Source organism: Linepithema humile, chromosome 2, assembly GCF_040581485.1.
Source record: "Linepithema humile isolate Giens D197 chromosome 2, Lhum_UNIL_v1.0, whole genome shotgun sequence".
Classification (NCBI taxonomy): domain Eukaryota; kingdom Metazoa; phylum Arthropoda; class Insecta; order Hymenoptera; family Formicidae; genus Linepithema; species Linepithema humile.
In genome coordinates this window covers 32,710,420-32,728,727 of record NC_090129.1, presented here as the reverse complement: position 1 = coordinate 32,728,727, position 18,308 = coordinate 32,710,420, and the positions used below count along the sequence as shown (strand labels likewise).

The following is an 18,308-nucleotide window of genomic DNA, read 5'->3' as shown; positions in this document are numbered from 1 at the left end:
CGAGACCTTCTTTATCGACTACGCGTAAAAGAATACAATTCAGTCGATATTTTACATGCGATCGGTGAAATCGGTGATTAATAGAAAAAAAAAATTTGTCAATCATTTTGACTTCGTGAAAATATGTACAGATGGAAACACCAGTTCGTGTAATGGCGTTGTTCGAAATTACCGGACGAAGAGTTTGTCGGCGGCTGTCGCATAACAGTGGGGGCGAAGGGAGTCGATGGGGAAGCATTGGGAGGGAACGGAGTTACGGAGCCGCGGATCGCGTCAGTCGGGTGGCAACTGTGTCCGGATATGTTTGTCGCGTTGTCGGAGTGAGCTCAGCGAACGCGCGCGGGTGGTAGTTGGTGTCGGTAGTGACTGGCGGTGGTGGCGGCTGGTTGCACGACAGTTGCTGGCTCCTCGTTCTTCGCGAATTTCTCTTTCCCTCTCTTTCTTTCCGAAGAAGAAACGAACTGACAGTTGCGTGAACATGTGATTCTGACAAAGGGATTTGTCGTTTCTTACACGAGAATATCTTATATTTTTTCCGGTTTTTCCGTTCCACACGTTTGTCCACCGTTTCGCGTACGCGCGTGTGTGTGTGTGTGTGTGTGTGTGTATGCGTGTTTGTATAAGTGCGTACAGTGCGTACAACCCGGCTAGTGGTGGTTGGTTCGTTGTCTCTCGCGTCGTTCGCGTTCACGGGACACGCCGCGGGATAACGCTGGGATCGTCGGCCCCTCACGCGAAGGGGTAGTGTCACCCGCGAAGAGCAGGATATAATGTTCTGAGATTCGGGTGGCGGCACGCGAGAGAGCCACGCGCGCATCATCATGGTCGCTAAGCATTTCGCTTCGCAGGGTAAGTTTGTCTTTCGGAGCCGGTCGTTTCTCCCTTGCCTCTTTCGCAATCCCGGCCACTTTCGCAGAGCGGGTCCGTGCATCGCCCCCGCCCTGAGATCGCTACTTTCTAATGCAACGCGCGATAACGCGTATAATTTCCCGTTGCCGTCGCGACGCCTTTTCGTCGTTGAACCCCGTAGAGCGGGCGGTGGGTGCTCGACTGGGTGGTGCAGCTCGATCATAATAATAAACTCGCGTTGCGTGTACTTTCTACACTTTCCCACCCTTCGTAACTTCCTCTTTCTTTCAAAGATAATAGATAATATCGCATTTTCGGCGCGTATCCTTCTCGCAGCGCAAAACAATTCTGACAAGCAGATCGACATTAAACATACTGTTACATCTCTTTTTTTTTTATTAAAAAGTTGTTCATTGCATTTAAAATCGCGGCTTTTACAACTCCAATTTTCACGATTTTGTGTAGTCTTCTATAAAGATTTGAAAATAAATTATACGTCTTGATATTATTTCAAATCACATTGTATATATTTTATAAGTTACAAGTGCTTTTATGATTTTCTGAATGTGTAATAATAAGCAGCACATAAGCTGTTATAATCGGACAAAAGCAATTGCCGATTCTGTTTGCTTCGGTAGCGCGAAAGAGAGAAGAAACTAATAACGATGCAAAGTCGATTCGTCTCTGATGACTCGCGACGACCACCGACACTTCTCAGTTCCGCTCCTCCCTTTCGTTCGTTTTCGGCATACTGATCGAACGGGCGGGCGTCTCTCACTCGCACGCCACGAGCATTTTCCGCCGAGGTACGCCCGTTCACCGTGTGCGTTCGGCGAAGAAATACCTCTCCCTCGAGAATTTGTACAGCCGCGCTATGTAATTTACAATCGCGCGGTGAAAATTGCTGTTCATTATTAAGGTTTCGTCACTGGGAAAAGAAACCGTGCATTTTCAACTTCCTCTTTATAATCATTTCTCCGACCGCACACGAAAGGAGATACTTCGTTCCTAACTTTATTCGCTCCGCAAATGTGTTAAGTTTGTTTCACTTTCAGGAGAATAGTTTTTCGGTGGAAGTGTAAATGAGATAAAAGTACAATCGCGATGCATTCGTCTCGCGCTCAACGTAAATTAGTCGTAGGTTTTTTTTTTTTGGCAAATATACAAATGTATCGCCGCGTGCTTCCGACGGAGTGTCCGTTGACTCGATCGAGGGATACGGTTTGCGGCGTTGAAAATTGAGGGCGACAGACGCAGATAGCACGATGGCGCGGCGACACACGAGCTTCTCTCGTCTGGCAGCTGACTGACGCGCGCGATGTCAAGTTCGCGGCGACTTTCGCCGGTTCGATGCCCAATCGATTCGCGCGCTCGCGTAATCCCGCTCTCGCGTGCCGCGGTTGTCGGCTAACATGCTCGCACTAGACGAAGGAGTCAAGGGAACACAACGGTGGGAAAAAACCGCGCCGTTCACGGGTTCACGAGATCAACGACCAGTAGAGCATGCCGTGCCGCGCGCGTGTCAGCGCGATATTTGTGCCGGTACCGGTATTGTGAGAAAGAAAAACGCATTATAGTTGCAACAATTTGATGTTTGATTGCGCGAAATAGGTGGAATCGCATCACTCGTGTCACCAATGTGATAAGTTTGTCACGAGTAATATCTTGCAATGATATAAAGTACGCTAATAAATGTCGCAATAAGATTTTATCCCACATTTAACAATCAGCATTATATTACGCAGAAAGCGAACTTATGATACAATAATCGCAATGATTTGATTTGTTTGATTACGAGACACATACTTGTTCTTCAAGTGACATTTTTCAATAATTTGAAACGCGAGATACTTTATATAAAATCGCATCAATTCATTGCCGTTTAAGTTTTTCATCACAAACGGGATTTTTTTTTAATTTAAATATTTTTGTTTCATATTATTAATGTTAAATAAATCACAATAGAATTGTATTCCATTTACATTCAATCGGAATAAATTTCATCAAGTATCAATTATTTATTATATAAGAAGTCGCGCATTGATTCGACAGAATTCGCAAGGCCGCAATAAGATTCTTGTTCGAGTGTTAGCTCAAGTGTGGATATCGGCATTCGCGACGTCGTCTATCGAAGATATCACTGCTTTCGATAAAGATACTTATGGTATATATATTTTACGATATACCGTTCTCTCGGTATGGATCTTTCGTTGCGAACACAAAGCAGTCAGTGATATTCCGAAAAGGCGTCACATCGACATGTGAAACGCGTGACACATAATGATACGCAACGACGCAACATAAGCCACGCTGCATTTCACCCTGTTATTGTCGACGTCGCCATATGGCCGCTTAAAGCATGTAAATTTGGTAATTACGCAGAATTATTTATGACGTCATTATTATTACATGTCGTTTTCTTATTAGATCGATCGCGCTTTATGGCAAATAAATTCGAGAAACCCAATCGGTTCTTTCATTTAGAAATTTAGAAATTTTTATATAACACAATTTGCTTATAAATTCTCTTATATAATATGTAAATAGAAATTGGGAAAATTCAAACCTTGCTATAAAATATAGGCTGTAATCTTATTTAACGAATTATTTTATTTAATATATGAATATCTGATAAAGAAGAATAGTAGAAGTAAATTATTAATGTAACACGCTCGTGCAATGATTACATAGCTCGTTTCGGCTTCTGATTTCTCACGGACGATAAATACCCGTGAGAAAATTTCATTGATTCGCGGTCGTCGATGTTATTCCTTGGCGCGGCGTCAGAATTCCACGAAATTGGATTGCGGTGACACGAGAAACTTTCCCGGAGCGATGTATCCGTGTATCATCGCGATCTCTCGTTTTTTTTTTTTTACGGCCCAATGAGTCACCGGTGACATTCTGGAGAGCAGGTTTCCCCGGTATTCTGGTATGCTTGTCAAATGAATCATCGCGATGCTACGTGTGTGTGTCGAAAAAAAGTGGCGGAACTAGTTTTATCATTCACTGACACTGATTGTGTCATATGCTTTCTCTTATCCACAAATTTTTCGGTAAATTCCTTGAATTTTAGCAGAAATTGGAGATTTAATCGCGGAATTGTAGAAATTAAGGAATATCTGCATTTTAGCGAATAATAAAATCTTGTTTTAGTTCAATTTCGAACAAGCTTCATTGAAACAGAAATTTAATTCTTATTTGTTAATTCGAAACTCGTTGATTTAATCGAATAATATTCCATTAAAATTAAATCAAGTTGCGAGCGATGAGAAGCTGAATTAAATTAATTTACGCGCGGATAACGCGACAGCCTAAATAGATAATCAAATTGGATTAAGTTGTTTAGATGCCATTAGTAACCGCAACTCGCTTTCGTTTGATTATCGCGGCATAAATATTATACAGAAGATCTTCGTGGAGAGATAATAAAATTAAGTTTAATTTGCGGACGTGAAATTTCCGCTAAATGTGGGACAATCAGCGTCGGATTTGCCGAGAGACTCTTAATGGCCATTTCGTCGTATCGAGTTATAAACGGACGCGCAACTGTACGCCCTTTCTTTGCTTCACAAGATTCAAGGCGCGTGTCATCCGGTGCCCTACGTTCCCGTGTGAATTATGTCCCTTGCCGTAATAATGCCGCCACCACACGCGCGCTGACGGTAACTATTGTGCCATGTGGGCGACCCGCGTGCCCATGCCAGTTGTGCATTTTAATTCTCTCCCCTGGTCGCAATCGTTCGTGACTGCGCGCGTAACATTCCCTTGGCGAGTCCGACTCCGCGATTCCCTCCCCGATCTTACACGCGCGATTCACGTTTCCTTCGTGTCGCGCGTGAATCGATCGATTCGCAATTCCGCGGCGCAATCTCGAAACGAGAGTGAACAGCGAAGCGAAGAGATTTGTCCAGCGATACGGGTCGAACAGTTGCGAACGTTTTATTTCTGTGATGCATTGTGCCAGATACTCAACTTTCCAGAATAGTGTACGTTGAATTTTTAAATGCCGTTGACACTCTCGCTCTAAATACGAATATCCGTTGTTATGCAACATTAAAGGTGACATTTAACACATTCGCGAAGTCCTGTCTGGTGTATTTCGTTAAAGTCAAATATAGGAAAGTTATTTATAATTGTGTGTTTTATACAGAATTAAAAGTTACGAAAATAAATTTACTAGGGAAAGTGAGAAGGTAAAGAGGTCACTTTTAATTGATTTGAGAAAATTAAAAATTCTTTCACTTTTCTATGTTTTCTAGTGAAGAGTATTAATTCTTAAAATTTCTCTTTTTAAAGACGAGGTTGTTCACATTTTATTTAAAAATTCTATGTTTCTATATCTGTCGCGAATTTCAAATTCTGTGCTAATAAAATTGTTAAAGTGTAATTATTGATTTGAAAATAATATACTATAATATGCATCGCGTCCATCAATATAGAACTAAACTCAATATTAGAACCCGCATTCTATATCTGTTAAACGCTTTGACAAATTCCAAATTTATTTGATGGCGTAATATTTAATTTAATCTTATCATAATTTTATTGTAATCTCTTTCGAAACACGCGATATAAGAAATAAAGCCGACTTTTATATAAAAACTTTTAAGCGGATGTCTTGAAACGATGTTCAGGAAACGGATGCAAATTCGTCATTGATGATAAAAAAGCGACGTGACGCCTTATCGTCGCAAATAGCGATAAGTGCGCAGAAACATAAAGAAAAAGTGGCATTGCTTTAATGAAAATTGCAATTCTCGCAAAGATTGATATTAAGATGCGGAATTTGATCAATTTTCTGAAAATCTGATTTACGATGGTATTTTCAATAACTGTGACAAACACACTCGAGCATAAATGTCATCTGATTCTCTAAATATAGTTCGTTGCATTTCATGTCTATCACACCGTATTAATCACTAATTGCAGCAATTGAAACATAATGAGTCGCAAAATTTCATCGACAAATGTGTTGGTAAATCTGAATCATTACCGCTTAGCTGAGAAAGCATCAATTGCCTGATAATTAAATGCAATTTTAATCGCAAATTAGGATAATGATGCGAAGTTCGACTTTTCTAATAATATGCGTGCATCGAGAGATGCAGCTGCACATTAAATCCAGTTGATTTGCATTTGCAAGGAGCTTGGAACCGTCAATCGTCCAAACTCGTCGATTATTAGCTGCGGGCCGATCTCCGCAGATTTCCGTTAATCACGACCTTGAAATTATACCGCGGCAGCTGGATGATGCAGGTGCGATCGAGAGAGAGAGATGCGGTTGCAGGTGCGCGTATGCGCCAGGCGATGCACCTGCGGATCGCGAAACTCGCCGCTGGCACGTGGACTATCGCCGTGGAGAGGCGAGGCGCGCTCGCCGTGTGATTGATTTTCTTCGCGGCGTTTCGTGCTATAGCGTCGTTGCCGCACAAATTGATTTCGGACACGGAAGAGCAAAATCTGACAGGATAATGATCGTCGAAATCATCGTCACGAATCGGTCCACGTAATTTGCGACATTTAATTTCGCGAATATATTAGTAAAAGCGACAGCTGTGAAATGACAAATTGCTTACAGACAAGCTCGAACTATAATTTTCAAATCTTTTACATCAAATGTCTTTGTAATTGACATACTACTTGGTAATCTTGAAATATAAGATAAAATATGAAAAAATTCTTAGTATTTTATATAAACAAATTGCAAAAGTTTATATAAATTTTGAATATGGAAGAGCGAAATCTGATAATGATAAACGATTAAGTCATTGCTGCGAATTAGTGTCGTAAAATTTGCGATATTTAATTTTGTAATTATTTAAAAGAGTGAAGTCTCTAAAATGGCAAAATACTCGCAAATTAAAACACGAAATTTTCTCAATCGTGTGCATAATATTCTAAATTTTATTAAAAAGAATCTAAAATAATTAGTAATCTCGAGGCAGTAATGAAGAAGAAATTCTGACGTTTTATGTAAGCAAATTGCGAAACTTGACACAAATCTCGGTGCTAATAAAGTTAACGATCTGTTCGTACACAAAGTGGCATAATTGTCACTTACAGTGCCGGACAACAGGTGGTCAAACAGGACTCCCTTTGATGTGTGAATTCGCTTCAGAATGTAATTCAGATGAAATCCAATATCAGCCGAATGTGCCGAGCAATCAGCAACGATATGATATATTTTTCGTTACACCAACAAGGTTTAATTTGATCGTTTTCTTAATTAAAATACAGGCAAATTACTAACAGTATGTCAATTTTCAATGTTTGAATATATCGCAGTACTTTTCTCAGCATAATTCGTAAATTATCAATAAATTATACGAATCATCGTAAGGACAAATTAATGAAGCTGAGAAAAGGAATGGAATAATTAATTGATTCTGTTGATATTTCTATTGCATAATCGACTTCTCTCTTTGCTTTCCAGGCTCTAGCCCTGAGTGCGGCGTGCCGGACATGACAGTTATCAGCAACATCGATGAAACTGGTATCAATCGTAATCTTCAAGTTCGGTACAGTAGGGACCAGATATACGTATCCTTTGCTCTCTGCAATGTAACTATAAATATAAGCTAAGTATTCATATCTCTTGCCTATACGGCAAAATTATTTTTATCCGTCCTTCGGATATTTTAAATATTAAAGTGAATCAAGTCGTGCAAAATTGCATCTGAAACGAATCTCTCGCTAAATGGATATTTTAACCCAGAAAACACTTGATTTACGTCACATAAGTAGAATTGATCTCGGAATAATCGCGATGTTTTAATGTCCATTGATAAATTCTCCTTTCGCGTATAATTATCAGTCCTTCGCGTCTCGGATTGAGATTGCGCTGTAGAAACAATTATTTCAATAGTGCACTAGTTTCCGTTACACTCTTACGACGTGGCAACTATCAAATTTAATCTCCTCGTAAAAACAACTTAATCAACAGCCGTAACGTTTCATTGAAAGTTTACGTATCATACACACACATTAAAAGAACTTAAAGGATTAAGAAATAATCAATTGGAAATTATATCATTTTGAATTCACCGCGATGCATCAGCCGGATTATCCCTGTCAAAGTTCAGAGATTGAGCACATTTCCCGAAACGTGCGGCGCGAAATACGAGTTATAAGCTCCAGATACGGCTTTCAGGTAAAGCACACTCAACGCTGCTGTATTCACTGCTCCGTTTGTCAGTCCCTTCGTTCGAATGGACAGAGCGGGGCGAGCAGGTGGGCGACGAGAGGCCGGCCGGCCGGCCGGCCGGTCGGCCGATCTCGTCCCGAAAAGGAGATCGGCGAGGTATGAAAAAAAAAGATGAATCGGCTGCGAGGGCGAAGAGACAAGGCAAGGGTGGACGCGTATGAATATTGTAGGGGTGGGCAGGGTCGTTCCTGGGTCGACGCCGCGTTGCCATGGCGACCCGAGTCAGCTGGGCGAACCACCCCCGGGGCCAGACCCATTCATCTCTCGTCGGCTTTGGCTTTACCGACGACCCAACGACCGACAACATCGCGACGACCCACTGTCAACCCCCCCCCTCCCTTCCCCCTCCGATCGCGACGGGAACGATACGTCACGTTCGCAGATATGCAGATAAATCGCGTGGGGCTCTTGACTCGTTGATGAAGTAATCGGCTGCCGATTTCTAGGGTGGAGCGGTTATCGTGTTTCGGGATGAATGGTGCATTATGCGATGGAGAAGTCGACAAAAGGGGGAGGGTGCGCGGGTAAAGAGCGAAATGGAGAGCGTGAATTCAAGTTCTGTATAATTGTGTATACGACTGCACGCTCGCTCGAGAGAGATAACGTGCAAATTGGCTCTGAGATAAATTGGCGCTCGGCGGGATTAACATCGGTTACCGCGCGGATTCGGCTTAATTTTAAGCGCAAAGCTTTGAAAGACCGTACGTGCAACGCGGCCGATAAACAGATGCAAATACAATCGTTACCTTGTTTCATTAACTCTTTATTCGCCGTGACACTATTGAGCGCAAGTCCCTGAATAACTAAATGACATGCAAATTGCTTTTGCTTTGTGCGTTTTATGTGTACGGATGGAAGAATCGGACTCGTAGAGTCCCGGTAGTCGGAAATTTCGGCGATCGGAATTATGATTTAAAGGGACCGAAACCACAGCGACTCGGTAGACAATTGACGGCCCACCGGAATTCAAATATGCGACGCGTGTTTCTGCCGACGATTTAGGTCGCCGACAATCTGCTCGTTAGGTTAGGTGGATACTTCCTCGTACACGACGTTCCAGCGATAGCGTGTGGGACGGTCTGCTTAGGCTAGTCTTCCGTTGCACTCACAAGATGGAAACGATAGATTAGCAAAGACGAATATGTCTGAAAACGATATTTCTAAAAACGTAATTTTTGTTAGTAAAATAAATTAACTTGAGTAAAAGAATTTATTTTTATTTTTATCAAAATTAATATTTCTCAGATCGATTAGTCGATCTTTTTTTTTCTGTCTAAAAATGGGTTTTAAAATAAAATTGACAAGATTGATTGTAATTAATTATTTTTGGAGAATTATGGAGAGTATTCCTTCGGACGAAATGATCTTTAGCTTTACTACAACTTTCGTGAGATCTATAATCGTTCCATCCGACGAAAAGACTGCGCAAAACCCGGCGTTTATTTCTCAGAAGCCAAGCTCAGCTCGGACGCCACCACACACGTGTCAGCGCCTGCTTTTTGCCGCTTGATATAATCGGGAAATGAAAAAAGAACGGATCGTAAAGCTGTAGTTCGCGTTCCTTTCGTGAATCTCCGTCGTCGAGCACTTATCTTCGCCGTCATGTATGCGGATGAGATTCACAGCTGGTAAAGACAGCTCTTTGCTATCGGCTCTTCAAGAGCTTCTAGCACATTAAACGTGCGAGTGAAAATTACGCGAGTCCACGGCGATACACAATTTTTCTTTATTAGCCGATGCAATTGTATTTTATTTTTGACTTTCATCACTTTTTAAAAACTATTAAATTATTAATAAAAATAATAATTAACATTTTAAAATGAAATATCCGGATAAGCGAGCTGTTGTGTAGAATCTCGCGTCTGCCGTTCATTATTATCGATATAATATTAATTAGCATTTGATGGGGAAGGAAAACAATAAGGCTAAGCCTGTTAGAAATGTCACAATAGCAGCGGGGTTCAATAGACTCGGCTTTCTCGTTGCAAAAGTAGGTCGTTCGTTCAAGGGTTAAGAAACCGACGGCCAAAGGCAACCAGTCATCCATCGCGCTTCATAATTGAGCGCTCTTCTTACCGTCTGGCTTTTAGCAACCCTTCCCGGAGCGAGTGGCCTAATTTATTCGCATCGGCGGATTCTCGCGCGACCCCCCCAGACGCTCTTTCGCTCTCTTCACTACATCTTCTCTTTTTCTTTTTTTTTTCTCTCGCTCCCGGGTAATAAAGGCGCACAAGATTGCCCCCTGCCCGTCCTTTTTCCCTCCGCCTATGCGACGAGTGCAATTCAAGCCGGCTAAGGGCGCTCCGTCGGCAAGAGAGGTTAATGAGAGCGAACTACCCCTTTCAACATGCGCGAGTATCCGTGTCTGCGTGAACACGTGGAAAAACACGCGCGCGAAGGAACGAACGACATTCAGGATCAGTGCGGAGCTGCCACTCGAGCCACTTTTTGCGAGCCATCTTGCATGCTCGGCTAAATTAAAATTCAATCAAAACTTCACGCTTTACTGCGCATGGACAAAGTACCGTTATTATAGGTTTAATTGTTACGTGAGATCTCTGGAATTGTAATAGAAAGGCCATTTTCGCGACAGAGGAGAGAAATCGGTTAATTCTTTCTACAGAAACTGTTATTCAAGATTACAGTATATAAAATTATGAATAATAGATAAATAAATCGCATTTTAGATGTAAAACAATAAAATTTTATCTTAAATTCTGTCGCGAATTGTAGATTGTCGAAAATAAGGTTAAGAATTACTTTTGTTTATAGCAATTTATTGCATAAATATTGATTTGAAGCTCGCCAATTATATTGATTTCAATCTTTGTGACACTAAATGACACAATCAATTATTGCGGTTTGATTTCATCGTTGCATAATGCCATACTTTTTATATACGAAGTATCCAAGAAAAAACTGGAAGCGAAAGAAACTTTTTTCGTTAGAGCAATTATCTAACCGCGAGCATTGCTTCATGCTTGTACGCCCCCCCCCCCCCCTCTCTCTCTTCTTTTCTCTTCTCTCGGCTTTTCTCTTGCTTCTCGGCGGTGCTTGCCGGCGGAGTCTCGATCTGGAAATCTCGTTAAAGTACGGTTGAAGCTAATTACAACGATCTCCGTGTAGTTTCGGAATCCTCGCCGGCAGTCTCGTGGAGGAAATTGAAAGTTCCGACCAGGGGGTCGAAATTTCCTACAGAAATTAACGTCGCGCGACGCGGAAAAGGAGTGCCATCACCCACTTCTTCGAACACTACTTTGAATAAATTTGTCGAAAGATGGACCGAACTTTTTCTGTAATTAAGCTCGAGGTTTTTCTTTATGGCTGGAACGTAAATCAAGAGGGCCACCGAGAGGCGATACGATTTAGGTGACGCAAGACGCGCCCACGGGGTTAATTAAATTGTTAGGACTACCCTAATAATGGGGGGAACGGGAGGAGTTTTCGACGAAGCTTAGACTGGAAACCACTTACGGCCGTGCGGGAGTACGCGAGTAAACATGTTGACGTTGTGTGCGTGTGTGTTTAGACTAGCTGCGAGAGATAAAGAACGGCGTTCTATATAAAGTGTAAGCGCTATGCGCTACATTTTAATTACATAAGAAGGATTAAAGCACGAGAAAGAAGTATGTGTATTTTTAGTTATTCAAGGTTTATAGAGGGTGTGTCAAAATTTATGAACGTTTCAGAGCTAATTTTTCCTTAGCGACGTCAAGAGAGATGATTTGTCGCTCTTTTGTAGTTTTTAATATCGTACAGTTTTTTAAATTAAACTTTAAATCGAAATTTTGTTAAAGTCTATTTAAAATTGAAGGAAGTTTGTTATTTGTCCCACTGAAGCTTAATTTGGGAATTACTCTTTTCCGGTTTAGTCATTTATAATTCGGAAATTATCAACGTTCTGACATTTTCGCTGAAAAACACCGTAAAAAAGTAGACGCCAAATTAATCGAAGAATCTGTTTTTAAAAGAACGAGTTTTATCTCACGAATGTCAGGAGATTTCGTATATCGATAAATCATTTCAGTAATAATAATAAAATGTCATATGTGTAATGTTTTTTATTTGTACTCAATTGTCTCTATTTCTCTTTCTTAAAATTACAATGCACAGAATTTAGAGTTTCAGATTGATTTAAAAATCACAGATTATTATATCACAATATTTATTATTAGTTTTATTTCCACATTCTGCACAATGTTTTGTATGATAATTTCGATGATAGATTCGACGGTTAGTTCACCGAAATGAGTTTCACATCTCCGAGCGTAGATTATCGCCCCAGCCCGTTTCAAATGTTGCAGAAGGGTGCACAATTTATAGGTATACCACCCCTTCTTTTCGCCAACGATGTAGCATCCTACTATGAGTCATCCCCTCTATATGGGTGACCCCTAAGTGACGTCATTTACCGAACGCTCTCCCCCGTGTGCCATCGAAAGCATGTTATCCTCGGGTTATTATGCAAGGGATAGAGCAATAGTGATGCTCTGCTCTTTCTCACTCCCTTCTCTCTCTCTCTCTCTCTCTCTCTCTCTCTCTCCCAGGAGATTTCTTTAGCAATATTCACGCGGTCGCGGAACTCAGCGACGCGATTCTGAGCCAGTCTTAGCGTGAATATTATTCTCCCAAGAGAGCGATGTTATTGCAATTTCATATATTATGACACACACAGGATGGCGCTGAAATTAAATAACCAAAACCGCACTTCTCTGCGATACTCTACAAGAGTGACAATTTTACCTCAACAGAATTTCTATATTCAGGTTTTATCGGGCTATTTGAGAATTGCGGGATAAGAATGGAATTCGCTGAAATATTTGTTAAGATGACGTCATTTCCGAACTTAATCGCGAAATATATAGTCGAGGAGAGTTATATCGGAGCACTCTGTATAATGTAGAGACACGCTCAGCTGCCTCCGAGAGTTTCCTCCTGTGGCGAGCAATAAAAATGGATTGGCGCAACTTTCCTCTCGCGCTTCATAAAACAGAGTTGCTCGGAATTGCGAGTAAATCGCGATTAGAGTGAGCGTTAAAAAGGTCGGTGCGGTTTTTTCGCTTGCTGTAAACTTTGTTATCCGCGGCTCGTCGCCCACCTTACGTCCTATGGACGTCGGACGCATCGAAAGTGCGCATCGCATTGTGATGCGAAGGGCGCGACTGTGAAGGTGGAAAAATGTCAGCGGCATTTTTCAATCGCGACTTTCTTCGAGGGGAATAATAATATAATGGTATTACCATTCGCGGTGAAGATTAATAATATCTAGCGAAGCGCTCTGTTCGAGCTATTATATTCCTTAACACTGATATCGTCACAGACATACACGGGATCCATACTGGTGGCTGTCAATCCATACAAAGAAGTGGACTACTACACAAATGTGAGTAATAATAAATTTAATTATACTTAATATATTAGATTAGTTATTGTTAAATTTACTAGATTTAAGAAGGCGATTGAAGCGTTGAGAATCACATGTGATTAATGAGTGCAAATTTTGAAAAAAAAGAAGAAAATTTAACAAGTTTTATCGCTCAAGCGCGCTTTCAGGCTTCTATCATTCTCAGCTTTAATTGCATAACTTTTTTCACACATTATTTTTAATGCAGGGCATGCGTGTAAAAATAATATCAAATGAATAAATTATTAGTGGGATCGAAAAAATAAAATATCGCAAGAATTGAAATAAAAATAGAACATTTTTAGAGTGTTACTGTGCAAAGTTGATTTAATCACGAAAAAAATAGAAGTATCGATATAATGACGTTCGTCGCAGTTTTTAAAAATTATTTACTTCCGACCTTGCGTCGGTTCGAAATATAAAAGAAGAGAAAGATCGTTTTCATTCAAGCGAGGGACAGGGCTAATTCGACGAATGTTATTGGTGGGCGACGTGATCGATGGAACCGGCTCGATAGATCTCTCGATGTGTGCGAAGCGCGCTGTGCTTCCTGCGGCTGACAGAAGCCGGAAGCACCGGTGAGGAATAGTAAATATCAGGCACAATGCGTGACGCTGGTGGGAGAGAAAAAAAAGGGCCATACGTGCACTATACGCATTAATCTTTTGACGGAGATAAACCGCTGCTGTAGTCGTCGTTGAAAGATTAAAACCGCTGTCTCGGATCTTTCGCTCGTCCGACGCACTTTTCGCATGCAGCGGTTCTCTTGTTGCAACGATGCATTGCGAAAACAAGAAGCAGCTGACGGCCTGTTTAGCGAATTCTTAGATGTTTGATAATTGTGTTAACAAAATTTAGTATGTTATGAAACTTTCATGATTGATTTTCCGAAACTCTTGCGGATAAAAATCAAGATAAATATTGCAGTATTATAAACTGAGCAAGATAAAATAAAATGATAGAATAAAAATTGAACGATGAATTGAATTATTTGGAAAATTAATATCTTCAGAGTTGTTGATTTTATATTTGTAATAAGACTTTTGAGAAGATATTAAAACTGCGATATAAAATACATTTAATCTTAATTATTATTATGAGAAGTTTTGACAAAAATATTTAAATCTGAATTAGCAAAAAAAAAAAACGTTTTTTACTTGTTCTTTTAAATGTTTTAATGCTTGATCGCGTCCAAACTGAATACGAGAGATTTGAAATACTCGATTATATATTCCGCTTTACATTGCTGGCTAAATTGCGAGGTTCTCCGCGAACCTTATCTGGCATTGCACTTCCTCGTCGCGTGTGCACGCGCAATTTGCGTATGCTTACTCGTGCGTAATTATCGCGCCTGCCCGTGCTTTTCCGCGGATGTCTTCGCGAATCCACAAAGCGTATACCGTGGCAGGACGCTTTTATCGCGCTGGCCCGCGATCTAAAAACAGGAAACGGAAGCCACGGCGCACTTACGTTGAGATAACTCGCGAAACGACGAGGCTTTTCTGGGTCACGTTGACGGCACGAAACTCAAGCGATAGCACGCTCGGCTTGTTTTTCGAGTGACGAACGACAATGTTAACAATTAATTCGATCGACGCGCTCGTTTGCGCGGAATCGCGATCACAATTGCCCTCGGCGTGGCGGGCGAAGGGAGGGCCTCGAAAGTTATCGGTGATAAATTCCCCTCGTTCGTCGCTCGTCCGACGAAACGCTAAGTACACGTTCTTAATAATCGAGTGGTGCACTTTCCTTCTCTCTTCCTCGGCGTATCTATTTTCGGGTGCACGTGCTGTTGCAGCGGCGGCTGCGGCGTCTGCGTTCCCTCGCGCGCGTGCCGCAGACTTATCGCGTCAATAGTTATGTCTCGTCCGCGCCCTACGATCAGGAGCGAATTATTTCTGGGAGACCGAATAGTCGATGGTACTTCGAACAGAGAATGGAGAGATGACAAACGTCTCGTCGCCGAGAAGCCAGTGGTTTCAGAAATATTGTTCAACTAAAAATTTTATAAATCAGAATACGATTACAATTGATGCTAAATGTTTGAATAAAAGTTGATAGCTTTGGAATTTTTGGGGATAAGAAAAGGATATATTTTAGACTTAAAAAAGTATTGCTCTATTAGTAATTTAAATAAGGGAAATCTAAAATGTTTTACTAGCTTGAGCGTTAGCGCGTGTGTGTATTTTGAAGAATCTTTTCTCGCCATGCGAGGGATTGTTAATGCTGAGCTCATATAGAAAACAGTTCCCTCTTTCCACTTTTGAAAAAAATCTTTAAACCATCACAGCGTTGTGTACAGTCACGTCGCAGAGAAAGCGTTGAGCAACGGTGCGTGCGAGCGCAAATTGAATTGGACGGTGCGAGAAGTGCAGCGATGAAATTTACTTTGTCTCGCGTTTAGGGAACGAGTTCGCTCCAGACACTTTACACATTTTATTGTGCCACCTTCACAATATAAATCCACCGAAGAGGGAGATTTTTAAAAGGGAGAGGAAGTATTTTTAACGCCGAAAAAAAGTAGCTTACTCTCGCGAGCTCGATTAACGGAATTAAAAGACGAAAAAGCCCGATGCTTCTATCATCATTTTCCTCACGCTTTGTAACGTTTTACTTCAGTGCCCCAAATCTCGAGCGTTACCGGCCGAAACGGCGGAGCGAAAAGAAGATGAAAACAGATTGGCGTAATTGTGTTATTCGCGGAAATTCGCGCGGTGCGGCAACACGCGTGATTGCGAAGGTCAACCAGCGGGTACCGGCGCGACCAAGGACCCCTGCCGGGGCTCGAAGGAAAAGGGTGGCACGCCGTGGTGGTGCACGCCCCGCGTTATTGATCGCGCCGAAGCACGCGGATCGGATTCGGGACTCGCCGTGGTCGTCTCGCAGCCGCCAGTGCACATTTCTCCCGGGTACCCTCGCTCGATCCTCCCGTCGGGGTGGGGATCGCGATCATTTATGCATGATTTGCAAACTCGCGAATTAAATTCATTTTTTTTGCCCTCAGGTTTGCACGAGCAATTGAAACAAATTCACTCGTCGCAGTGAAAATCTCCTTTCGTCTCTATAAGCAAAAATTATTAATTGCATGTAAAATATTTAAGCGCAAGGAATATTACGGTATGATAAAAATATACTTTGTTTCCAAGAATTTTTACATTGATGTAAATTTCTTGAGTGATTGAAAAAATTGCGGGCGTCGCACTTTGCGAATGTAACGATTGAAAAATAATGAAATGCTTTCACGCGGTTGTATAAACGCTAACTATTTTTCCGAAGAGTACAAATTTCAGAGAGTAATATTTATAATTGATCGATTGCGGGACAATTTTACCATCCGCGAAGCGGATGTTTATTTATTTGTTGCATTTATTTTCGTCGCATTTTCGAGAATTAAGAATGTAATTAAATATTAACTGTATGCACGACACAACTTTATTGATCGATAAATAAGCAAATATACTCTGATTATTGTCGAGGCAGATGATTGCTACTTCTACAGCAAACCTGCGATCAAAGTCGTGCAAATATTTGCCGATATTAATGGGCTGGAAATACAAAGGACTTGTGTAAAGCTCTTTCAACCGTATTGGATCAAACGATCGGCACGATTATAATATGATTATACAAACAATTATTGGTTCAGCGATTAACTGGAAAAAATTATATCTATTTCCCGTGCGCGAAAATTATTTTCAATCTTTCCGGTGCAACAAAGAATAGCGATGGACGAGAGATAGAAGTTTTTTTTTTTTTGGGAGGGAGGATCTCTTGGATAATCAACGGTGTAATTCGATTTAGGGTAATCGATTGGATACTCTACACATAGCGGATGGTTTAATGAACAGTCAACACTTGTAATAATCGAGGAGGCTGACGTACCGTAAGTGGGTCGACCCGTTTCATTCGCAGACGTGGTCTCAAAGCGCCTATCGCAAACCTATCGCAAACGCTCCTTTGAAGGAACATCGTAAACAGTTCCCTGACCCTATTAGTACAAGCAGAATCGACGCCAATCAATCGTCCGTGAAGATATTTCGATCCGGGCCTTTCGCTCGCCGCTCCTTTTCGGTGCGCGCCAAAAGCGCAATGAAAAATCCCGTTTCTTGCATCGGAGCGTTTGACATGCGTTCGATTCCTTCGCAACCGATACTGATCGATGGACGTGACCCACTAACGAAATGGAACGGGAAATCGACATCCCTTTGCGCTTCTATCCAAGTCAACGAACGCCGCGGCGAAGCGGTAGGCTCGAGAAAAGCGCGACGCTGATCAAATAAACGTTGCGCGCGTTCCAAGAAGCTTGCCTCTTTTTCCAAATTTGCCTGAAATTTTCAATGTTCTCAGTATCTGAACTTAAATTGCAAAATTTCCATACCGACAATAATGATTCGAATGTTTTAAGGCGTTTTCTCGGATCTCTCGTTGCAAAAGCGAGAAATTGTGTTAAACCTTTTCTTGCATTTGTGTATCGAAATAAATTAAAGACGCTCTTTTCGTAGATTAACAAATAGCTGAAAATCTGGATTATCGCAAGTAGAAAGCTCATTTATTCGATATTGTAAAAAAGTAATTTGCATAATTTCCGATCTGTAACATCGTGATTAAATATAACTGCGGTGGGGGAACAGGAGCGCTTTAATGTGTTCACATGATCTAGAAATAAATTGTAAATCTTAGAATTTCCAGCGTTATATAAACGTGATAAATAGATCGTGAGAAGATACGTTGTTATAAATACATAGTATAATATTACTGTACCCATCCATGGTGTGATGAATATATTTTTGTGAATACGGTCTAAGCTCAAAAAAAGAAGAAGAAGCGATAAGAAGCGCCGAACACATTTCC

The 18,308-nt window shown here is 41.3% G+C and overlaps 1 protein-coding gene across 2 annotated transcripts in view; it reads left to right on the top strand.

The window, feature by feature from the left end:
- Positions 1-194: 194 nt before the first annotated feature.
- The window catches only part of Myo81F (Myosin 81F), a 34,289-nt gene continuing 16,175 nt past the window's right edge, over positions 195-18,308 (top strand). Inside the window, exons 1-3 of one of the 2 annotated variants that reach the window (XM_012371560.2) lie at positions 195-849; positions 7,286-7,392; positions 13,377-13,439. In XM_012371560.2, the coding sequence (XP_012226983.2) occupies positions 822-849; positions 7,286-7,392; positions 13,377-13,439 (198 nt within the window). In that variant the 5' untranslated portion in view covers positions 195-821. The remainder of the gene's footprint in view (positions 850-7,285; positions 7,393-13,376; positions 13,440-18,308) is intronic. The other variant, XM_012371561.2, reaches the window with a different exon arrangement.